Source organism: Notolepis coatsorum (genome assembly GCF_963971535.1).
Source record: "Notolepis coatsorum genome assembly, chromosome: 7".
NCBI lineage: Eukaryota > Metazoa > Chordata > Actinopteri > Aulopiformes > Paralepididae > Notolepis > Notolepis coatsorum.
Genome location: NC_140171.1, coordinates 45,669,507 through 45,695,551, shown reverse-complemented (window position 1 = coordinate 45,695,551; position 26,045 = coordinate 45,669,507). Strand labels below are relative to the sequence as shown.

Here is a 26,045-nt window from a genome sequence, read left to right as displayed (position 1 = left end):
TGATGATGATGATGATGATGGTGATGACGATGGTGGTGATGATGATGGTGGTTGTAAGGTGATGAGAACAAGTTAGCAGGAGTCATGGATTCATCTCCAACATGGACACCTGCGAGTCTCAAACAGAAGGCACAGAACAAACAGGAGAACAAACAAATGAGACAGACAATTGAAATCTTAAATATGAGTATAGAATATACTGTACAGTAGAAAGAGAGAGGGTGACAGAAAGAGAGAGATAACAAATCTTTATGCATCTTTATGGGAGCTGAGAGTCAACCAGGGTGGTCCTTGGCTGCATGCGTCCAGCCCAGCATGTAGTCAACACAACACCAGGAAGCACCCCAGCTATCCCTCTCCATCTCACATCTCCCAGCTGCTGAAGCAAAGCCAGACTTAACCCCACATGGCTGGCTGACCAAGAGGAGAGAGGAGGATGGATCAGGGTGGGGGTAGGAGGAGGAGGAGGAGCAGGAGCAGGAGGAGGAGGAGGAGGAGGAGGAGGAGGAGGAGGAGGAGGAGGAGGAGCAGGAGCAGGAGCAGGAGGAGGAGGAGGAGGAGGAGGAGGAGGAGCAGGAGCAGGACAACAACAACTGTCCTGGTGGGACCCCCCGCTTAAAAAGTGGCCTGATTGGGGCTATATTTCGCGCTATATCTCCCGGTATGAATTATTTCCCCAGTCCGGCCCTGACTGCTTGTCACTGATTAATGTCTCTCTCACAATCAACAAACCAAAATCATACAATGTGAACAATGACGTTGATGAAATTATTATGCAGTGGTATCAAACTATGTTTACATCTATGGAAATAATCTGCAGCAAATAAAATGGCTGGACTGGCTTTCTCTCTCTCTCTCTCTCTCTCTCTCTCTCTCTCTCTCTCTCTCTCTCTCTCTCTCTCTCTCTCTCACACGTACTTGTGCTCTCTCTCTCTCCCCCTCTCTCTCTCATACTCCTGGCTTGGGTCTCCAGCACCTGTGAGCTTTGGGGTTTTTATGAGCGGTGGAGGCAGGGTTGGGTACAGAACAGCAGGGGAAAGGAGGGATGATGGGAGGGAAATAAGGGCGTTGAAGGGGGGAGAAGGTGGGGGGAGAGGGAAAGGTGGATATTAATATTTACAGGCTGAAGGATGACACAGCATAGTACACAGCATAGGTTTGATTACGTTCCCCCAAAGTTCCCAGAACACATCCGGAGCAGCTCCTCATTCTGCTCTCATCCACCCCCACTGCCTCACAAAACAAGCAGTAAAGGGCTACATCTGCTCCTCCCTCCCCATCAACATGGACCCCCTGCAATTTGCATACCGCCCCAACAGGTCCACGGAGGACGCCATATCCCATGTGCTGCACACAGCAGCATCACACCTGGACAAGAGGCAGGGGAACTATGTGAGAATGCTATTCATCGACTACAGCTCGGCATTCAATACCATAGTCCCCTCCATACTCATAGCCAAGCTCAGGGACCTGGGCTTGGGCTATGACCTCTGCCAGTGGGTCTTGGACTTCCTGACTGGCAGACCCCAGGTGGTGAGAGCAGGCAACTGCACCTCCTCATCCATCACCCTCAACATAGGGGCCCCCCAGGGCTGTGTTCTGAGTCCCCTCCTCTACTCCCTGTACACACACGACTGTGTGGCTCAGCGGAGTAGCAATACAATCGTCAAATTTGCTGACGACACAGTGGTGGTGGGCCTGATCTCTGCCAACGACGAGAGGGCCTACCTGGAAGAGGTCAAGGTCCTGGCGGGATGGTGCCAGGAAAACAGCCTCTCCCTGAACGTCAGCAAAACAAAGGAGATGATTGTGGACTTCAGGAGGTCGGGGGTCAAGGACTACAGCCCCCTCAGCATCGACGGGGCACCGGTTGAGAGAGTCAACAGCTTCAAGTACCTCGGAGCCCACATATCCGAGGACTTGACATGGACCATACACATTAACAGTGTGGTGAAGAAGGCACGACAACGCCTCTACTTCCTCAGGCGCCTAAGGAAGTTCCAAGTCAGCCAGAAGATCCTTAAGAACTTCTACTCATGTACAATAGAGAGCATCTTGACCGGCAACATCACCTCCTGGTTTGGGAATAGCACTGCAAAAGACCAAAGCAGACTACAAAGAGTGACACGTTCAGCCGAACGCACAATTGGAGGGGGGCTCCCCACCCTCCAGAACATTTACTACAAGCGTTGCAAGGGGAAGGCTAAGAGAATTATTAAGGACTCGAGCCACCCGAACAACTGCCTCTTTGAACTGCTGCCGTCAGGCAAGCGATACAGGAGTCTCAAGGCGAGCACAGAAAGACTCAGAAGTAGCTTCTATCCCCAGGCCATCAGGCTGCTAAACGAACAATGAATGAACACTACACAACAACAACCACCAAACACACATAGCACACACATCCACACGCACACACTCACTTTAAACAAACACACTGTAGCACCCACTACACACACTTTATAGCACACACCCACTTTAAACAAACACACTGTAGCACCCACTCCCCACACTTTATATTTATGGATGAAGGATTGCACTACAACTCGTACACCTTACTGTAAATTGTACCTAAAATTGTACCTCATCCCATTTCTGCTTTGCACTAGATAGTACTGTACATTAGTACACTGCATAGTATTGTGTATTGTATATTATATGGTAACTCAGAACATTGTACATATGTCTATACCGAACAACTGTGACCTCATTTTCTTCTTCTAAATTCATGCTATATTATGTTATTATGTTATTTGATACTATCTTGTCTAGCACAGTCTCTGGAGCGTAACAGTAAGAAGCATTTTGTATGAAAGTATTCTGTACTTCTGTATGACAACTATTAAAGAACTTGAACTTGAACTTGAACAATTACTTCAATGTTTATCTACTGTCCTGACTCCTGCCAAACTGCTATTGCTGGTACAAAGGTAACGTTATATAATTATATAATATTAGTGCATAATGTTACAGACGAGCCTAGCTATATACTCCCCCCCCCCCCCCCCCCCACCCCCCGTGGGACGAGAAAATGAATGAGAGTGGATGAGAGCCTTGAGAGTGGTTGTAGCTACAGCTGTGGGGGTGCTGGAGACATGATCCAATAGACTTTTATACGCCTGAGTCTCCTGAACACGGAGAGACCAATCCCACGGCCAAGCTATAGTCACTTTTCCGCATCTACTCCTGAACTCTGCATGCGCAGATTGATAAACATAGATCTCTGGACAATCCAGAGAGACTCCGTGGGCAATCTGGAGTCTGATTAATAGTGTATACAAATCTGAGACAAACCCTCTTGAGGTTGTCCTGTCTCCGATAAGCCAGACAAAAGGGTGTGGGTGCAACGCTTGAGCCCACGGCACGCCATGAGCCTTGAGCGCCGACCTTAGTTGCAAGTATACTTCCTCTATAGAGGAAGAATGATTCGCCGGGTAGATCATAAAACCCTCTTAGGTCCTGAAACGCTCAAAGGCCGTTTTTATCATATATCCTCCAGAGTATGAACTCCCCTCCTCTCCCATTGAGGAATATTAACAGGTTTGTGCCCAACAAGTAGTTGCTGGTTATGAAAAATTGGAGAGTTCATGGACATTTGACAGCACAGGACCTCTGAACGTTCCGCCATGTTTGAATTACGTGGGAAATGATCGGTCCATATCGTAATTGGCATTTTGATATAGGGATATTGGAGTATACTACATCCTGTAGTCTTTGTGGTGAGACCGCTGCTGCTTCTAAGGAGCGCCAAGACACAGCCATTTCAGGGTCAAACCAGCAGATTATGGATGCTCTGGCCTGTAATGAGTTAGGAAGAATAATGAAAGACCCACACCACCCCAACAACAGCCTGTTCATGCTGCTGAGGTCAGGCAGACGCCTGCGAACCCCAGCTACTAGGACAGAGAGGCTTCGGCTCAGCTTCTTCCCCCAGGCCATCAGAGCCTTGAACACTGAACTCTCCACACACAAGCACACATGAGCACACACACGACACACACACTGTACATGCTCACACACTAGCAGCCACTTTAACATGAGCAAGCACACACTCATGCTGCACACGCCCACACTTATGGCCACTAAGGAAAGGTCACTTTAAAAATAGTATAGCATAACCTGAGATTGTATAAAATAGCAATGTACAGAAAGACCCAGTGCCTCATCCGTAGCTAACAGTGTATTGCACTACCACAGGACCTAGCATGTCCTTCATGCTCTGTAAATAACTATGTACAAATATTGATATGCCCTACTATGTTACTTGTTTATTGCACAATATTGTTTTATTGGATTCTATTATATGTTGTTACTACTGTATTGCACATCGTTGCGGGCAAGACCACCCGCATTTCATTGTATACTTGTATGCCGTGACAAATAAAACTCTTGACTCTTGACTTGAAGGCTCAACCATCTATTTAGATCTTGGTGTATTTTATTATATGTACCTGTGAAGTTATATTTAGTTGCCTGATTTAGTGTGGGAAAAATCTCTATGCCCAAGTACTTAAAGTGTTCAACTATGGGGATTTCAGCCGGTAGTTGCACCGCTTTGGCCAACTCATTAAGAGGCAAACAAGCCGATTTGGGCCAGTTAATTTTGAAGCCTGATAATTTACTGAAATCATCAATTATATTCAGTAACTTCGTGGCTGAATGGGAGGGGTCTTTCATAAAAATGTGTAAGTCATCCGCATAAAGAGCAATTTTGTGTGGTGTATCATTGATTATTATAGGGCGATTTCTTCTGTTTGCCTAATAAATTGGGCTAATGGTTTGAGGGAAAGTGCGAATAGTCCGGGGCTCAGAGGACAACCCTGCCTAGAAGACCTAGAGACCGAGAAGAGTGTAGAGCATATTTTGCCTGTCATTATCATTGCTGACGGAGAAGCATAGAGCACTTTAATCATATGTATAAATCCCTTTCCAAGTCCCATATTCTCCAGTACCGTTCAAAGATATGACCACTCTAGTCTATGGAATGCCTTCATGGCATCTAAAGACAGAACCGTGGCTGGAGTTATATTGTCCTTACTGTTGTCAATTACATGTAATAAACTCTTGAGATTATCTGCGGCTAAGCGTCCCTGAATAAATCCGGTTTGATCACAGTGTACCAGCACCGTCATATACGCTTGCAGATGACAGGCTAGTACTTTGGCCAAAAAAAATGTACGGCCTCGAGAAGACTCTATGGCCTATAGCTGCCATAGTCATTGGGGTCCTTGTCCTTTTTGAGTAGTAAAGAAATTAAAGCCATATTCACATCTCTTGAGAATCCCCCCTGTTCAATGGCATGTTCAATCATCTCAAGCAATAATGGGCCCAACTGGTCCCAGACTGCTAAGTATAATTCAGGTGGAATCCAATCCCAGCCTGGTGCCTTATCCCTCTGCATTTCAACAATTGTCTCTCTGAGTTCTGTAAGAGTGATTGGTCTCCCCAATTCCTCGGCCTCCTCCTTGGATAATTTTGGTATTTTAAGCCTGTCCATAAATGTTTAAAATGTGGAAGGATCTAAGTTGACCTCTGAGCTATACAGTTGTGAATAAAACTCGCTAAAAGTGTCATTGATCTTTTTTGAGTCAGTAGTAACTACTCCTTGTTGTGTCCTGATTGAAGGGATATCCGAAAAATATATAATTTGCGCAAATTCTCATTGCCAGTAAATGGCTGGGTCTAGAACCATGAAAGTAATAATTTTGTCTTCTGTCTAAGTATGGAGTTTATTTATTTTTTAACCTTCGTGCACCCCACTAAAACACTGCACACGGTGTACCCTTTGGGACGTTTTCTGTCCCATGTACTTTACATGTAATATATATATATTTACTTATGAATTTATTTAAAAAAAAATTATGAATACCATTATTAACTTCAGTCCTCAACATACATATAAAATATTCATTCATTTTCAGGATTTTAACCCCTTAAATACCAGTTTGTGTGATTGAAGCGTGGCTTATTTTCAAGACAAAAAACACTAAGGGTTAATTATTTTCCATCCCATAAATGCTAATGTAATTTCTTTTGGGGTGGGATTATGAGAGCCTGGAGTGTCGAAGATTAGTAAAAAAAAATAAGTTTGATACATACAAATGTTTTGTGCAGTGACACAGTCTATAAAACACTGCACACGCTGTACCCTTTGGGACGTTTTCTGTCCCATGTACTTTACATGTAATATATATATATTTACTAGTGCTGTCAGGCGATTAAAAAAATCAATCTAATTAATTACAGGATTTGTAATTAATTAATCTAATTAATCGCATTTTAATCGCATAACCATTTTATGCCTGATATTCTATAATCATATTTCAAATTGCATGTGTCCGGATGGCAGAATTCAGTACTGTATCTACAAAACCTTCTGTTTAATCATCTTCCATCTATTAATTTGCTTAGATTTTTCAGGTCTGGTCAATTTGAGCATAGTGTTATTCACAGTCAAAGATAAAAAAATGTTTATTGATATTCTCATTTGGTTCATTACAATTTACTCAAAATAAAATGTTCATTCAATCAATCACCGCACAGATTGATTGATTGAATGAAAATGTTATTAACAGATTGCAGAATGGGTACAATACAGTACGGCTCAATACACACAATTGTTAAGGGGATGCAGACCAGAGAAAGACTTTTGTCTTGTTTACATCAGGGTCCCCCATTTTCAATTCATAATTAATTGTAAGTAAAGGGTGCACCTTGCACCGTGCAATCCATTCTTTGTGGATCTAGCCCACAGTATTTCTGACACTGGAAATACATTCCCTGAGATTCATAGATGTCCCTAGAATCAGATACCAAGAACATGCAAATGGACCATATTAAAAAAAAATCTGTAAATGTGTATTCTACATTCTTATGGAATGAATGATACAAAAAAATAAAATTATATAAAAAAAAATGTAATTAATTTTGAGTTAATTTTCATAACGCGATTATTTGCTGTGTAATTAATTAATCTAATTAACGCGATAAACTGACAGCCCTAATATTTACTTATGAATTTATTTAAAAAAAATAATATGAATACCATTATTAACTTCAGTCCTCAACATACATATAAAATATTCATTCATTTTCAGGATTTTAACCCCTTAAATACCAGTTTGTGTGATTGAAGCGTGGCTTATTTTCAAGACAAAAAACACTAAGGGTTAATTATTTTCCATCCCATAAATGCTAATGTAATTTTTTTTGGGGTGGGATTATGAGAGCCTGGAGTGTCGAAGATTGGCAAAAAAAAATAAGTTTGATACATAAAAATGTTTTGTGCAGTGACACTGTAAAAAAACGTCCCTATTGACTCCCATGTTAACACTTTGATCGCCAGGGTTAAATTCATAATTTACCTTCGCCAGCCCTATTTAACATGGAGAAGTTCCCCTTCTTTGCAGGGCTATAACTTTTTAAATTGTATTGCTAAATTGACATTACTATGGCCCATTCAACGTCCTATATCTATTGTTCAGGGTGTAGCAACATTATACTTTTTCATTCACATATTCATACTAAAATATGGTCTAAAGTATAAGTATGTTTTTATCGTTTTCTGCAGCTTTCTCCAGAACGTGATTTATAGCTCCAAATGCATTATATTGATGATGAAATACAGTTTGATAGGAATATGCGCGAGATAAAAAAATTCAAATGGACGTACTTCTAGAAGTTACTACGTATGATCTGATGATGACCGGATGGGGGGGGGTCGTTTATAATTCCGTGGCCAACGTTAGATGATTCATCTAGTGTGGGTGATATGATCATTAGAGCAGTTAGTATCGAACACTTTGAAAAATAACGTTGAATCTTACCGTAGCTTCTGCGTGGAACGGAAATATTCCTATTATGGGATGTAGAAATATTCGATCCATTTCGAGGTTGTATAATAGTATATACGTCCAAATCATGTTGTTTATCGAGTTATTGGTAACGGATTGCTATCCGTTGTGATCAGCTCGAGTCCTGAGACTATTACCGAATTGAAATGAGCACCAGCTTTCATTTCCTGTTTCCGCCCTGGGCGATCCGCCGATCGGCCACCAGATGGCGCTCTTGAACCGTTGGAGAGTTAAGAGGGGCTCAATAGTAGATCTCAAGTCTCCGGGGGAGAAATATGATTTTGATCACAGATTTTTGAAATATTGATATCAAAGACTTTGTGAGGATTCGCCTGTCCCTGGACCTTTTTTCCCTGTATACTCTCCTCAACAGCCCCCACCCTTGCGAGGACTTTTCCCTGTCTCCTACTCTTCACCAGCCCCCACCCTTGCGAGGACTTTTCCCTGTCTCCTATACTCTTCACCAGCCCCCACCTTTGGACATTCTTGTTCCCCTACCTTCACGCACCTGTTGGGAGTTTGCGATCAGCTCGGGAGAGTACTTAGGTTGCAGACTCCCCTCCAGTCCTGGTCGGGTCGTTCTGTGTTCTGTACGTCGGTTCTGTACGCTGTACGCTTCTGTATGCTGGTTCTGTACGCTGTACGCTTCTGTCGCTACCATCACCTGCCGCGTCTTCGGCCTCGGACCCCGGCTCGCCATCGCTCCCTATTCCACGGGGGGATGGCGTGTTCTCTCTCGGACCCCGGCTCGCCATCGCTCCCTATTCCACGGGGGGATGGCGTGTTCTCCCTCGGACCCCGGCTCGCCATCGCTCCCTATTCCACGGGGGATGGCGTGTTCTCCCTCGGACCCCGGCTCGCCATCGCTCCCTATTTCCACGGGAGGATGGCGTGTTCTCCCTCGGACCCCGGCTCGCCATCGCTCCCTATTTCCATGGGAGGATGGCGTGTTCTCGCCCCGGTCCCCTGGGACCCCCTTTGTTCTGCGCTGCCCGTCTGCAGCATCCGAGGAGGAGGAGGAGGATTCCTTTCTGAGCAGCAGAGCCCTACTCGGTGTAGGGACGGAAGAGGATCCCCGTGCCCGGCCTCCGCCGTCGGTCCCCGGTCCCCGTGCCCGGCCTCCGCCGTCGGGCCCCTGTGCCCGGCCTCCGCCGTTGGATTCCTGTCCCCGTCCCCAGCCCCTCTCTCCGGTTCTCTGTCCCTGTCTCCAGCCCGCCTCTCCGGGCCTCCATCCCTGTCCCCCTCTCCAGTGCCCCTAGTTCCCTTAGCCTGTTCGCCTGTTAAAGGCACAGTGCCGCAGTTTTCAGATTTCATGGACTCTAGTGTTTTTTGTGTTCTCCCTTAAAGGGACTGTGCCGCTTTTTGTTATATAATAAATATTGCCCTGTTTTGGCTTACTCTAATACCTGTCTTGTGTTGTGCTATTGGGGTCGGTTTCAAACCATAACAGACTTGGTATGGCGTCTTTGGCAGAATGAGCATGGCGAGGAAAGACGTCGTACGGCGGTTTTGGCGACCATAGTGTTAAACACGTTTTTTGAAAACGACGCCATTGCAGATTGAATTAGATTATAAAATAGATTTTTATAATTTTTTTCATCTAGGCCCTTTTATGGGCATTTACATATGCATGATTACAAAAAAATTTCAAGATGGCCGCATTGCGTCATCTATTTCCGGCGGCCACAGCTTGTGTGTTTACTGCTTATATCCTGCATACCGTTCAAAAAATATTTGTATCTAAAATGATTTGAGAATGTTTTATGGATTTTATGGTGTGCATGCGTGTGTTGAGAAATTAATGTGCATGCATGTGGTCATTTGCAGCCATTATGTGAAAATGGCTAGTACACTGTACTAGTAATGGCTAGTTTTCACATGGCACACACACACACACACACACACACAGTGCATGTGAATGGCACACACACACACACACACACACACACACACACACTTCATCCACCTGAGACAATTTAGCAGTATCGGATTTCACAAAAGGACTGCATTGTGTGGCTGCAAAATGACACACACACACTGTAGACACACACACACACTATACTGTAGACACACACAGATTGTATACACACCAGAGCATGTGAGCGGCGCGGAGTGGCAGAGAAATCCGCTCTTCGCTCTAGACGGCACGTTCCGCTCTCATTCGCTCATGTTGGCCCGCCCCCCCAAGTCGCTCTCAGCTCGCTCACCGCTCAGTTTCATTTGCGCAGAAGCGCTCCCCGCTCCACAGTTCGCTCAGCAGAAACAAATTATTCTTTTGGAGCATGATGTAAATTAGCTTGATTTGACCAAACTACAACAGTCTGGGCCCCTTAACAATTGTTTGTATTGAGCCGTATTGTATTGTACCCATTCTGCAATGTTAAATAACGTGTATCCATTCAACTAGCTACTATGCTAAGATAGCTAGCCTAGCCGCAATGCTATGGCAGATCCTATTCACGTTAGCATGTAAGCTAACAACAGCGCTCTTTTTGAGACTAAACTCCGCTTGGTGGTACATTGTGTTCAGTGGAGGTTTCTCTATGACAACACGTGAAACACAAATTCACTCATAATTCATAATTATTATTAATTTACATATATATATATATATATATATATATTTTTTTTTTAAATTATTATTATTATTTTTTTAGAAATGTTTTCCACTGTAAAAAAAAATGCCAGTGAATAATTTTTTTCTTCAAAAATGGCCAAAATTGACAGCTCTGAGCAGGCCTGCACTGCAGTAATGACTGCAGTATATTCGTGCAGATGGCTGCACAGGTTGACCCAGGATTAAATAAATAATAAATAATAGCCAATCAAAATAGGCTATTAACGTCATCTAAGCACGGTCTGTGCAGTTAAACTATTGCCATTGAATGGGGGTTTGAATGATTGACAGCCCTTGACATCCAATACACGGAGGTTGAATATGATTGGCAGCCTTGAAAATCCAATCAGAAGTTGCTGCATTGCAGAGTCAAAACGGGTCCAGCTGCAGGTCCGTAGGTTAGGTTTAGCTGGGGCCAATCTCAAGTTTCTCAAGTTTCTTTATTAGTTGTCATACAGAAGTACAGAATACTTTTATACAAAATGTAACAGAAAGAAGCATTTTGTATAAAAGTATTCTGTACTTCTGTATGACAACTAATAAAGAAACTTGAGAAACTTGAGATTGGCCCGAGCTAAACCTAACCTACGGAGCTGCAGCTGGACTGTTTTGACTGTGTGCAGCATTGAAAGAGCAAGGATAGTTTAGTAAGCTGTACAGCTGTAACACAGTAGGGCAGGCTAAATTAAACTTTGCGCCAACATTAGGACCGAAGTATAAACCAGCAACTAAGCAACATGAAGAAGTGGACTTATGCATCTGGATCAGAAAAAAAGTTGTGGATGAAAAAGTAAGTAGGCTACAGTGTTTGTAAAAGCTTGTATGCTAACAGTAGCTAGCCAGCTTAGCCTACATCACAATGATGATCACCAAGCTAACTTACTGTACACACTGTAGGGCTGGGCAATTAATCGAAACAGAATCACAATATTGATTCATAGACCTATGCAATCTCATTTCTAAGTTACAGTATGACGATTTTTCTTTTATTAAAAAAAAGTTATAATTTTTTTATTTATTTTTTACTTTTTAAATTATTTTATCTGGGTTGAACATGATTTGTGGAACTCCCTCTGGTGTTGTGGTCGTGGTATTCACTGACCTTTGGGAAGTATTTTGACATGCACATGGGTATCTTAGTGGTGTAGTGTATCTTGTAGACCAGGCCCATTGCAAGTTGCTGTACTCTGTCGTCTACTCTAAGCCATCCTAGGTTGTCAAAGTGGGCAGGGGTGAGGTGGGTTTTAGGAGTAAGGTCAAGCAGTAGTCTGACCAGTTTGTTTTGTGATGTTTGTAATCTTGTTTTTAGTGCCTTTGAGGTGCTTTAGTACCATGAGGTGCAAGCATAGTCGTAGTACCCTTGAAAGAGTGCTCCTGTTAGAGTCTTCAAGGTATTCTTGTTTACCAGAGAGGAGATCCGGTACAGGAATCTAGTAGGGCTGACCTTCGAATTTTTTTTGGCAATCGAAGATTCGGGGCCGAGCTTCGATTTTAATTCGAAGCTTCGAATTAATGTTTTTTTTTTGTATCTTATGTTGTGGGACTTGTACAGCACTTTGGTAAACTTTGTTGTTTTTAAATGTGCTCTATAAATAAAGTGGATTGGATTAATGAATTAAGTAGCCCCTTTCGTGACTGTGACACAGCCAACACGGCTGTGTGATTTAATTCAAGGTGGATCGCTGTTGTCGTTTGAACAACTTCAGATTTCATGGGAACTACCAATCCCCCAAATCAAGAATGTTTAAGATGAATGAAGTAAGATTTTGATTATTTGAAATATGGCCTGTGTAGACTAAACTATGCACAGAATTATGTCAGTCTACAAGGTCCGGCAATGTAGACCTTGTAGACTCCACTACAGACCAATTATCAGTGAATGTTCATGCATTTTTAAGAAGGGCTACTTCTCACCAAAACATCTCAGTAGCACCTTATCTAAATGTTCTATTTCATATATGGAGATTCATATTTATTTATGTATTGCATGCATTTCTACATTTTATTTCCTATTTTGTTTATTCATCCCAGTATCTTTCTTTCTTATGTGTGGAATTCTACAAGGCATTTACATTTAGTCATTTAGCTGACGCTTTTATCCAAAGCGACTTACAAGTTCTGTACGACAGGTCATCAGGAAGGATACAACTCTATCAGCTGAGTAACAATATTCATCAAAGTGTTGCGTGTTACAGTGTAGGTTAGTTTATTAGGACAAGTGCATGACAGTAAGGTTAGTTAGGGTTAGATTTATTTTATTTTAGATAATGGTTGAAGAAGTGCGTCTTTAGTCGACGGCGAAAGATTGGACAGGATTCGGCTGTCCTAACTGGGGTGGGTAGTTCATTCCACCATTGTGGGGCAAGGACTGAGAATAGGCGTGTAGGTGGTGTATATGTGTTTGAGGATGATATCCTTCAAACAGGCAATAGTGATGATATAATTTGGGCAGTGCTGAGCTGGGTTACTTTCCTCCAGTGTATTTGTCCCCCGGCCCCACCCAATGGCCCCATGCACACACACACACACACACACACCGAAGTAAAAAAAATAAAAATAAAAAATTTAATGTTCGAAGCTTGTGCCATCGAACGAAGCTTCGAAGCTTCAAAGTATTTAAGACAGCCCTAGAATCTAGTTTGTTGGTTGACTTAGTTTTATTACATTGGATGCCATTTTGTCACAGGAAAGATTTGCCTCTATAGGATGGAACCCAGGTAGGTAATTTCATCTTTCCTTTTAAGATAAGATAAGATATTCCTTTATTGATCCCCTTGGGGAAATTCAGGCATCATAGCAACATGGGGGAAGGGGGGGGGGGGGGGGTACAGGTAGTGAAAACAACACAAGCAGTCTTTGGCCCGGAACGTCGTTCTGGAGGGCTTGCAGCTGGAGTGGATGGGGCCCAGGATTTACTAACCTGGGGACTGGTACTCTGGTCTCCCTCGCCTTCCAAGGCGGTCAGCAGTAGCTCCCCACACACCCTCACTTCCCCCAGTACCTCCGACAGCCCTCCCACACCCAGTGACTGTCAGTTCAATAGTATTATTGGGCTTCCCTTTAAGCAGTACCCTTCCTTGACCACCTGTATAGACCCTTCAAATGCTATTCTGTGAATGGGGTGTAAGGGTTAAATAATCATGCAGTCACAATATTTACCCAGGGGTTAGAATAGCAAATTGAAAATGGAAGAAACTGACATGATCCCAATAAGGTCTACTTTTACTGAAGCCTGGGCATGTTATCCATTACAATTAACACTGTCATTTATTCATAATTGGCACCGGGTGCTCTCACTGTTATAATGTAGGGGATGCTCTTCCCACCATAGGCACCGCATGCTCAATACATTAAAACACCCCGCTTGTACTAGGGGAACCCAGGCATAAAGTAGAGAAACATTGGGAATTCAAATAACCAAATAATCAAATAACAAAATAAAACCAAGTAAATGTGGGCCCACGTTACCAAAAGAAAACCTAACCTAAGCCGGCTTAAATTGTTCGGGGTACCCCTTAGACACTGGTTGTTAGTGTTCACTTGAATGGACGTTGCTGTTGATACACATGGTACCATTAGTACTTAGCCAAGATGGCGGACCCACCCTTGTCACCACTCGTCCAGGTGACAAGATGGCGTCTGCGATCCCGCGAGCACAGCCAGCAGGCTGGGCGAACAGCATAGGCAGTGGTTAGCTGGAGGAGCGTGCTGGATGGCGTCCTCTGCTGGTCGGAAGAGGCGTCCTCTGTACCGTCTGGGAGACGTCCACCGCTGGCTGTTGCTGGCTTGCTGCTGTCGCACGAGCTAATACTGTTGCTACCCTAAACACAGCTAAGCTTCGGGTCGGGATGCACCCTCCTGCTATATCGGTTGTACTACTAACGCAACGTGGCTGGCTATACCACCGGTTCTTCAGCGCAGCACGCCCGGTAGTCTACTCAAGTCAGACGGAGCCGCTAGCAGCATACTAATACACCGCACACAGTAACTACTATAACCCGCTAACGTTAGACGTTAGTCTCGTTAACTCTAGACGTTAGTCCTTCGGTTCTGTATCTCTTACTCACACACTATCGCTGATACTTCTAGGATAACCTGTCACTAGCAAGTACTTCTTATCACCCGTTGCTCGTTCCAACGGGGCTCTCTTCTTATCACCCGTCACTCGTTCCGACGGGGCTCTCCAACAACGGGGGCTCGTTTGAGCACCCGCCCACTGTAACTGCGACTGATCACGGTCAAGTCCAATGCCGAAGAGAGCTTCCTGGTACTCTTGCTCCCAGGTAACTCCCTCTTCCTCGTTGCTTCTCCTCTCTCCTCCGCTCCACCTGCCACCACTGCCACTCCGCCCCCTGCTGGCAACCTCCACTGGTCCCACTCAAGGATCGCTCCAGAAAGGGAAAAAGGGCTCAATTTGTGTATTGTCTGAAAAAGTTGCAAAATCTGTGTCTCTCTCTTTCTTCTCTCTCTCTCTCCCCCACCCCCCCTCCCTCTATCTCTCTCTCTCCTCTCTTAGCGTTGTTCATCCCGTCTGGTATTAGGTGTAATGGATGACAATCGACGGGTACAGATCCATCAATGAACTGTTGTGTTGACGTATTGATTTAACGTCAAAAGGGGGATTGATAGTTTAGTTCATTGATCTAGTAAAATTTGATGTCAAATGGCTGATATCTTATATCTGTGCTCGTGCAGGCTGCACCCTGTAGCGTCTCTCTGTCTGTGTCTCTCTCTATATTGAGTGACCTGCTGACCTCGTGGCCGTGGCTCTAGGATCCTTTCCCACACAACAACACACACCCATCTCCACCGTCGCTCTCACACACACTTACACACATACATACACACAGATACACACATAGATTTATGATCTCAAACTCTCGATGGCTCGGCTCCAACTGTCATGAGAACTGTCATGAATATCACGAACCATCAGATGGATGTTTAAAAGTAAGGGCCTGGACTCTTCAAGACCCGGTGACCCTTGACCAGTGGGCCGGTAAACTAGTTAACCATGTTAACCAGATGGCCCCCTCACCGCGTCTTAGAAAACATCCATTAACTCTTGCACTTAGACACACACACACCACACAGACAAGCACACACACACCACACACACACACATACATACACACACAGATACATAGGCACACACGCACCCCTCCCCTCCTCCTCTGTGCAAGAGGGTATAAATGTCATGTAATGTGTGTATTCATTCTTTCTGGTGCGAGAGGCTGAGCCCATGGGCTGCAGGAGAGTCTCTGTGTGACCAACAAATAAAGACTCTTGTAAGAAATACAACTTTGTCGTTCTGTGAATCTTTGGTCAGCTGGTCCATAACTATATCAATTCAAGGACTTACAAGGGATGGAAATCCCTAACAGAGAGACGGAGGTCTAAAGTTGACGCCAGTGCAGAAATGCTCGTAATGAAGACAGGAATTTTGCATGATGAATCCACTGAGGTGATCATTGAGGTAAAAAAACAAGTTAATTTGTTATTTTATTTCTTAGGGTTCAAATCCAGATGTTGGACCATTGGACCATATTCATGTGGGGTATATTATTCACATGTGTTCTGTTTGATGTGTTGATGGAAAAGAAGCTTCCTGTTTGTTTCTTAACACTATGATCGCCGGGGACGAGTTAAGACGTCATTCCTAGCCATGCTCATTCTGCCGAAGACGCCGTAACTCGTCTTTGATGTCAATATTTCAAAAATCTGTCATCGAAATCATATTTCCTTTCCGGAGCCCTGAGATGTACTGGTGAGCTCCACTCAACTGTCTAACGGTTCGAGAGCGCCATCTGGTGGCCGATCGGCAGAGGGAGGGGCGCGCCAAACAGGAAGTGCTCATCCATATGTGCTCCGGGCACTCGCGATCGGTAGCCGGACTCCATCTCAACACACTGGATGATCAATCGCTCGCCCTAACTCAATAAACAACGTTATTTGGACGTATATAGTATTATACAACCTGGAAATGGTTCATCAGGATCAACATCGCATAATCGAAAACGGTCTACTCCATGCTGATCGTCCAACGGCGCGAGGAACATACGGTAAGATTCAGCGTTATTTTCTAACGTATTCCATATAAACTGCTATGATGAACATATGACCCACTCTGGATGAATCATCTAACGCTGCCCACGGAATTATAAACGATCCCCCGCCCATCCGGTCATCATCAGATCATACGTAGATCATTCTAGAAGTACGTCCAGTTGAAATTTTTCATCTCGCGCCAATTGCTATCAAACTGTATTTCATCATCAATATAATGCATTTGGAGCTATAAATCAAGTTCTGGATAAAGCTGCAGAAAACGATAAAAAGCTACTTTAGACCATATTTTAGTATGAATATGTGAATGAAAAAGTTTAACGTTGCTACACCCTGAACAATACATATAGGACATTGAATGGGCCATAATAATGGCAATTTAGCAATAGAATTTAAAAAGTTATAGCCCTGCAAAGAAGGGGAACTTCTCCATAGACAAATAGAGCTGGCAATGAATTTAACCCATGGCGATCAAAGTGTTAACCAAGAAATCAGTTGCAGTGTTTACAAACATGGCAATGTAATCAAACCTTTTATAGAACCACAAGATGAGGAAAATAACACAAACACAGAGTCTTATTTGTTTGTCGTCTTGCTTTAGTATCAAGACCTTGGTCATTCAACGGAAAAGAAAAACATGACCATTGGTTGTGTTCTTGGTGATGGTGTCACGCATATTAATGTCCCCTGAGAAGCTTGTTACGCGTATCTGTTCCACCAAAGACCACTTGCTTTAATAAATAAATAAATTATAATAAATAAACTCAAGTCAACCCCTTATCTGGCGGAAAAGGGAAAAACAATCGGAGTTACAACATCCAAAGTCCACGACCACACCAAAGCAGTTATTCTCTGAATAAAAAACACCTTGCCTGAAACAACTTGTTTGTAGTCCTAGAATTAGCTAGAATTCCTCATTTTTAGTCGACCCTTTTCCATGGTTACATGTAGGGATGCTCGATATTGGCTTTTTTACCGATACCGATATACCGATATTGTCCAACTCTTAATTTCCGATACCGATATCAACCGATATCACATTTTAATGCCGATATCGGCCGATAATATCGGTAGGCCGATAATATCGTACATAATTTCTATAGAAATGTAAAAAATAAATAAATAAAAATAAAATTGAAAACCGATAACGATATTTCCGATATCACATTTTAATGCCGATATCGGCCGATAATATCGGTAGGCCGATAATATCGGACATCCCTAGTTACATGTGTACTTCACTATGTAACACACAACAGTATTACAATGATATGCTCTTGTCCTGACTTCCGTGTCTCCGTTCCTCAAGGTGGCTGTTTGCTTGTAAACTTTCTCTTTTTCTACCTAAACAGTTTACTAAAATATGTTTCTGACAATATTTTAGGTGGGAAATAAGATATGCAATTGCTGGAGCAGCTCATTTGCATTTAAAGAGACAGGGGCCAAAACAGCCTGCTTAAAGATAACTTGCTGCACACACATCCTGTACAGCTGTAACTAGGTGCTTTTTGACCATAAAACATGCAAATGTTTGTAAATAGAAAATATTAAACTGGGGAATGGGCATAATATGAGCTTTTTAAACAGTCCAGCTGTGTTTATCAATCATACACTTATTCTGTCCGTCTTTTCCATTGTCCATGGTCCAAGCTGAAGGAGGTGGCAGAAGCGCATCTACCAGGATACCGTCCTATGAACCCCTGTCCAGTGTATGAGAAGACCTCCAAGTCCCTGTTTCTCTTCTTCATCTGGGTTCAAGGCACCGTCTCAGAGTGCTGGCAGAGGTTCACAGCCTGCAACAAAGCCCGTCTCTGCTACATCACGAACTAGGATGAGGGACAAAGCTGGAGTGACGTGACTGACCTGACTGACAGCTTGCGTGATGTTATAAAAAACTGGACAACCTTTGCTGTTGGGCCCGGCCATGGCATTCAAATGGAGAGTGGCAGATTGATCATTCCAACATATGCCTATTATCCTGCTGTGCCAGGCTGTTCCATCCCATATGCACTTTCAGTGTACAGCGACGATTTGGGTAAAACATGGCAAATTGGCAAGAAGCTTCAAATGCTTAAATCAACATGGTCATTAGAGTGTGAGATGGTAGAGGTCATAGATGATGCCGGCCAGAGCAGTGTCTACTGTAACGCCCGTAGCAATGTAAGCTACAGAGTAGAAGCTTTGAGTAAGAACGGAGGGTGTGATTTTACCACTCTCCCCCAAGGAAATAAACTTGTTGAAACAGGGAATGCATTCTGTAAGCAGGGAGGCTGCCAGGGAAGTGTGATCAGCTTCCCAGCTAAAAATGAGTCTAAACATACAGGTGGTGGCCTATCTCAAACGCCACCAACCTGGCTGCTCTACACTCACCCAACAAGTAAAACAAACAGGGTAGATTTAGGAGTGTATGTTAACCGTTCCCCATTGGAACCGTCTGCATGGAGTGAACCCTGGATCATCAATAGTGGACCCAGTGCCTACTCAGACCTGGCTTTCCTTGGTAGCGACCAGTTTGCTTGTCTGATGGAGTGTGGGGAGCAGAGCGAAACTGAACAAATTGCCTCTGTTGTTTTTACATATGATGACATCAAACAGGGAGCTGAGAAGAGGAAATACACAGTGTTTCCTTGATGCCAAATCCTGCGGTAGCCTGCATCCCTCTTAGGAACCATTCAGTTTAATACCCTGTATCCCTCTTAGGAACCATTCAGTTTAATACCCTGTAATCCCTCTTAAGAACCATTCAGTTTAATACCCTGCATACCTCTTAGGAACCATTCAGTTTAATACCCTGTATCCCTCTTAGGAACCATTGAGTTTAATACCCTGTATCCCTCTTAGGAACCATTCAGTTTATTACCCTGTATCCCTCTTAGGAACCATTCAGTTTAATACCCTGCATCCCTCTTAACTCTTTCTGCGCCATACCCGAGTATAGTCGGGTTATATCGCCAACCGTTGAGCGCCAAAACCTGAGTATACTCAGGTTTTGATCCTTTGATCTTTTCCTTTGATCCCGTTCTATACGGTCAGCCGGAGCCCTCTAGGTGTCCCTGATTCAACTGCCTATGTTGGAATTGCAATGATGATTGAATCTCACAAGGTGGCAATATCGCCTACCTTTTGAACTCTGATAGTCTATTTCAGACAGTTTCTGTCCTGATCCCTTTCTGTCCTGACTCGCTCTGAGGGGGAGGAGCTCTTGCAGAGCAATCGCTAGGAGATCTTCTTGCCTCAAAACCTAGTTTCCCGTATACACAAGTAATTACATATAAACGAGTAATCGCGATCGCCGATGGGATCATTGGAATTATTCTTTTTGGAGCACCTTCTAGCTAAGGTAAGGTATATTCTATGTCTATTTTACCGAACCTGAAACATGTTTCTGTAACGATCACAGTGTCGTATGTTACCGGACCTAAACCAAGCTTTTTGTAACGATCGCATTACACATAACGACACCCAGAGAAACCCACAGCCACTTAGCACCCCCTTGGCCACCCCTTGTTGTCTTTGGGGTCCCTCCCCCAAAATAAACTTACCTCTCCCCTCCCTTGATCCTGCTAGAGAAATGGTTTATCTGTCCCGAGAGGACTATATTAACATACTACAGGAAATTGTCATAAATCCCCCCCCCCTATATACTGTATACATTATCTATATCTTATATATCTTTTTTTTTTCTACTTTTTCTCCTCCTTTTTTCTGTGATTTTTCTCCCCATCCCAATTTACCTCTCGTGCCAATTCTCCCTCCCCTGTCCTGATCGTTGCTCGCATATGCCCCCCACTGGCCGGTTGTAGGGAGGATAGAAGCCTTGCATCACATGTCCCCTCCGATACATGTGGAGGCAGCCTGCCAGCGCGGACTCTCATTGGCGAGGTGTAACGTGTGGGAGGCTCACACTACCCTCGACATCTCCTGTCCTTGCTTTGCAGACGCCCTGACCGACCTGTAGGAGTCGCTGTTTACAACAACCAGATTACCACCCATCGACTTCCCTCCCGCTGACTCTGCCAATTGAGTCAGTATGACGGCCGGTCCAAGCCGGAGGCAATGCTGACAGACAGATTCGATACCGGTGTCTCACGCGTTGGTGACGAGCGCTTAGACCGCTGCGCCACCCAGCCGCCCCAAGATGTTTGTTTATTGTTCCTGTATACTTTTACATAAATCCGTTAATTTAGTTGAATTCCTCGTCTGTTGAATTATTGCGGCCACTGAGTGTCTGGTGTCTGCAGTTGAAGCTTTTTCCTGCTCTTGCTCTATTTTGCCTGTTTCAAAGATCCTTGTGAGTTTACTGATTAACTCATTCCCCACCAACAACGAGTTTGTTTCCAGGGACCTTGGTGTTACTATAGGGAATGAGTCTGAGATCGCCAAAGTGCAATACCAGCCGCATCCAGCTAGACGGCGGTATCGAGCACCCTTTGAAACCTTGTATCTTGGCCTGTGCAATGATCAAATGTCACCGGGCGCACTTTTCGTTGTCGGGCGAATGGAGCGGTTATAACGATTGGATTGCGAAGCGTCAAATGCTCCCGATGCATGATGTGTGGTGGATTATGTTGGCGACACGATCGACACCAATACTGGGACTCGCGATCAGATAATTGGAATATTATTTTTGGGGTACATCCTAGTGAAGGTAAGGGCCAGTGATGGGCAGTAGCTAGTTACAAGTAGTGACGCTACATAGCTTAACTACAATTCTCAGTAGCGTGATTGTAGCGTCGCTACTTTTGAACCAAGTAGCGTTCTCTGTAGTGCAGCTATTTTTAGAACGAAGTAGTGACGTAGCGTGACGAAACGCTACACGCTACTATCCGGAGAAACAGACATAAAGATTTGTAAAAAAATATATATAAAAAATCCCCGCAGAAAACCCACTATGATTGGTTGGTTGGTTTAGATATGAGTATGACGGCTCACGATTGGGTAAGGTTAGGCCAAAACATTACGGGTAGGCCAATCAGAGGCAGGTTAGGGCAGGACTCCAGCTCCGCAAATCAGGAAGTGCAAATCAAAACAGACCACTGAATGAATTAATGCAATTTAACAGATTACATGAACTAGTCCGCGCGAAATGGCAGAGGGATTCAATGTTTCCAAGGCTGATGGCATTGATGAAGATGATGATGTCAATAACAACAATGCCTCTCCATGGCCCTATCTGGAAAGATTTATGAGTTTGACTGAAAAAACGCCTAAAACATAATCTTTAGGTGTTTATTGTGTCAGCCAAAAACGAAGCTGCTCTCTCTCAACTTCCCACATCATCAGGTGAGCTGATGAAAACCTTTACATAAACATTGTCAACTGTTCCCAAACAGCACACAAGTCAGTGCACTTTTTCTCAACAGCAGCTGCTATCATGTTTCACTGTAGGCAGAAAATAAACAATATTATGGGGGTGGAGGAAAAGAAAAAACAAACTAACATTAAATATACACTAAGAGGGAAAAGATCACCTAGAGCAGTGGATCTCAACCTGTGGGTCAGGACCCCCAGGGGGGGTCCCCACATGATTTTGGGGCAATGGAATGTTTTGTGAGTTACATATTTAAATACATTTGGTCATTTAGCTGACGCTTTCATTCAAAGCAACTTACAAATTGTGTACAACAAGTAAGCAGGAGTGGTACATATCTAGCAGACTAGCAGCCAAGTATTGTTTGTCTAGCAGTGTCAAGCTTGAGTGTTATACTCTGAGTACATAGTAGTATAGACATATTAGCATAGTTGGAGGGCTTGTTTCAGTTTTATAATAAACAATCAAACTGAACCTTTTTTTGCCTGCCTATTTGTTTGGTGCAAACCTGATCATGAAGTAAAAAAAAATAAAATAAAAAGTAGTGCCGATGTAGTTAGCTATTTTTGCCATGTTCTTGTAGTGTAGCTTGCTACATTTCTCTGGGGATAGCTTCCATTGTAGTTGAGCTATATTTAATCGAGAGTAACTTGTAGTGTAGCTTACTACATTTTCCAAGTAGCCTGCCCATCACTGGTAAGGGCTATATGATATCAATCCTGCATTGATCCAACCATGTCTTCACCTCGATCGCAACGTGTGTGTGTAACGTTACTCCACAACGTATGCCGTTGGTGACGATCAAAGCATCAAAAAACGCCCCCCCCCCCCCCCCCCCTTTCATGCATTCATGATGAAACATAATACCTATGATATAGATTTGATTTGGGAATAGTAGCGTGTACAGGCAAGAAACGGCAACGTTTATAGTAGAATTGACGTATAAGGCTATTACTCACTTACTTTCAGGAATGACCCCAGACCACGCTATAACTATACTTATATTCACCACGGTATAACACGAGAACGTATGGATGAAAGAATTTATTCTTTTTCACATGTTGAACGATAGATAGGTGATGTCAAATGGGCCATAGTATTGTATCCATAGCTAGAATATAGAATATAGTTAGAGTACAAACAAGGTCACTTCTATCTTTTAAAGCGTGGCAGTGCTCCCACGGGGGCCCGTCTAATGGCTGGCAGCCAATGAGTTAATAGCCATTAGATTATTTTTTTCTGTAGGAGGAGCTACCAGTATATAAGGCTGGGGTGTGGGGCCTCCTCCAGGTGTGAGCAAGTCGAATGGGCATAACCTGGTTTTAACTAGAAACAGTGAATCTAGTCTTAAGTTGAAATACTACAAACTGTTCATATGTACAGACTGCATAATAAGTAGACCTTGACGTTTCGCCAGTGTTTCAGCTGAGCCTTTGGCATACAAAAACAAGCCTAGTTAAGCTGGAGCCGGCCACGAGACTCACGCATGCATGTTTCAACAATGGGGAGTCAGTCAGTCAGTTAGGGACATTCACTATTGAAGGCCGGCCCTCCGGGTCTGGCAAAAAGATCACTATAAAGAATATGAAAAGGACACATCTGGAGCAGATACTCGTGCAAAGAAACACCAAGACAATTATGATAATCTAGCAATTTAGAGCATTGTAGAAAGGGGGGGGGGGGCAAAACGATCACATCTGAAAGCAACAAATACCAGCGTTGGATTAAGAGGCAATAGAAATCCAGAGTGGCCCCAGCTGATGGGGACAAGGGAGCCAGCAGACTATACAACACCTGGAGTGCTGAAGAAGCTGTCAGGGATGAACTGTTTTATAAAAAAATATAAAACTATACTCCCCCTGTCTGTGCTTTTTGTTTCTTTTGTTTTTGTCTGTGAGTATTATCATTGTAATAGTTGATAACTTGTACTAAATGCCAAACTGTATGTCCCTAATTTGATCTGTACATTTGTTGTGAATAATAATAAAAAGTATAATGCAGTGGAAAGTTATAAATGTTCTTTTGCATATGATCAATTGATCTAATTTAGTTGGTCAAACCAAACGTTGCTGGAAGAGTGTGATTAGCCGCTTTCCAGCTCAAACTGAATTTGAAAATGCATCTAGTGGTCAATCTCAACCTGAGCCTCCAACCTGGCTGCTCTACAATCACCCAACAAGTGAGACATAGAGGGCTGATTCAGGATCCATCTGCATGGAGTCAACCCTGATCATCAATGGTGGACAGTGGACCCAGTGGCACTAGCTACTCAGACCTGGCTTGACCTTGATGGAGTAAATGATAAATGGACTGCATTTATATAATGCTTTTATCCAAAGTGTTTTACAACCATAATAATAATGACCATAATATGACTAGGGATGGGTACCTTTCACATTTGAACCGATACGGTACCGGTATCGGTACCTGTGAATCGATACCGGTACCCAACGGTACCTTTTTTCTGTACTTTAGTCTCTAAAAATGTAATCTACCTACCTCAGTCGTGAAAAAAAATATCCAAACTTCAAATAACTACACTTTCGACCGTTTTCGGCTTGCCATTGCCCCGACTGCTTTGTTGTTGAATCAAGTTAAATCCTAGGTAAGCGTATATTGTGCGTGTGAACGTTGACATGAAAAGAAAAAAGTTAAAAATAAATCAAATTAAATAAATAAATAAATAAATTATAATAAAATTAAATTCGGTATCTCACGTGAATCGATACTCGGTAGTACCCAGTGGTGCAGTCGTAATATGGGAACTGCCCAAACGCCACGCGCACGCGCGTACATGTTCCCTCGGTTGCGCACAGAACAGATGATTATTATGCATAAATGTTTTAAATGTAATTGTAGTTACAATTTCTTTAATTTAATTAACTTAAACTAGAAAAGTAAATACAAACTAAATTAACAATGTAACTTAGAGTTAGTTTACAGAAGGACAGTTTCCTTCAGAGACTGAAGCACAACTTAAAATGTGATATCGGAAAATATCGGTATCGGTTTTCAAAAAAAAATATATATAAATTCTTTTTATTTTTTTTACATTTCTATAACCTTTATTTACCCAGGCAAGCAAGTAAGAACAGATTCTGATTTTATTTATTGTCAAAAGTATGCATAATGTTGTGTTAATTCCACAACAAGAGATATGTAATGTTAATTACCTGAAATTATTCCATTTTTTGGGGGGGGAAACCCTCCATATATCGGTATCGGTTGATATCGGTATCGGAAATTAAGAGTTGGACAATATCGGTATATCGGTATCGGTAAAAAAGCCAATATCGAGCATCCCTAGCTACAACCCTCCACAATCAAAGTACACAAAGATCGCCAAATGATTGACGGAACTAGAGCCCCAAGAGTCGGGAGTGGTATTTTGCACAATACCGTATACTTTGCACAAGCCTCAAATACCGGCATGTAACTCGCTGAACGGATTTTGTCACCTGGAAGGGCTATCGACAGGCAACAAATGGGGCTTCAATTCGATATATATATATTGTATTACAAAATATGCACACAAGCCACTGGTGGTCGCCAAAGTGCCGGTGGGCAAATCATCCTAAAAAGGGCCCACATGTGTTAAGAGGATTTATACTAGTTCAATTTAAACATTTTAACTTTTTACTTTATTTATTGTATAGTAGCACATTTATGGAGTTGGCAACAAGCATTTCACTGCACATTGTCATTGCTCCCGATGTGCAGGTCGGCACCTTGCATGGTCGCCTGAGCCTCCGCCATCGGTGTGTGAATGTGTGCGTGAATGGGTGAATGTGAGGAACAGAATTGTAATGCGCTTTGGATAAAAGCACTATATAAATGCACCATTTACCATTTATATAAATGCACCATTTACCATTCACATATCAATGGTCATATTTAGGGATGGGTACCAAATTCGGTACTTTTAAAGGTACTTACCGAAACACGTCGGTACTACCAGCGATGCAGTCGTGCACACACGCGGTTACACGCCTTTGTAGTAGATCACTGAGGCAGAAGTGCGCGCGGATGTGCACGCGCGCGCACAAAAATGCATTCACAATTGTCACTGGACTCGTCGCGCCGTGCGGCAAGTACCCGGCCGGCACTTATCACCTAGACTTTGCATAATAATAGGATACCGATAGCATAACAACGAGAAGAGCCAAACCAAAATACAAGCCCTGTACCAATTGGTGGGGGG

The 26,045-nt window shown here is 43.2% G+C and overlaps 1 protein-coding gene across 1 annotated transcript; it reads left to right on the top strand.

Moving 5' to 3' along the window:
* Positions 1 to 29: 29 nt before the first annotated feature.
* On the top strand, positions 30 to 19,164 carry LOC311231640 (sialidase-3-like; the record flags this gene model as incomplete). The annotated part of the gene is given in 3 exon segments (XM_084318268.1): positions 30 to 53; positions 18,184 to 18,360; positions 18,364 to 19,164. Coding segments are annotated over 3 exon segments (1,002 nt in total).
* Positions 19,165 to 26,045: the final 6,881 nt, after the last annotated feature.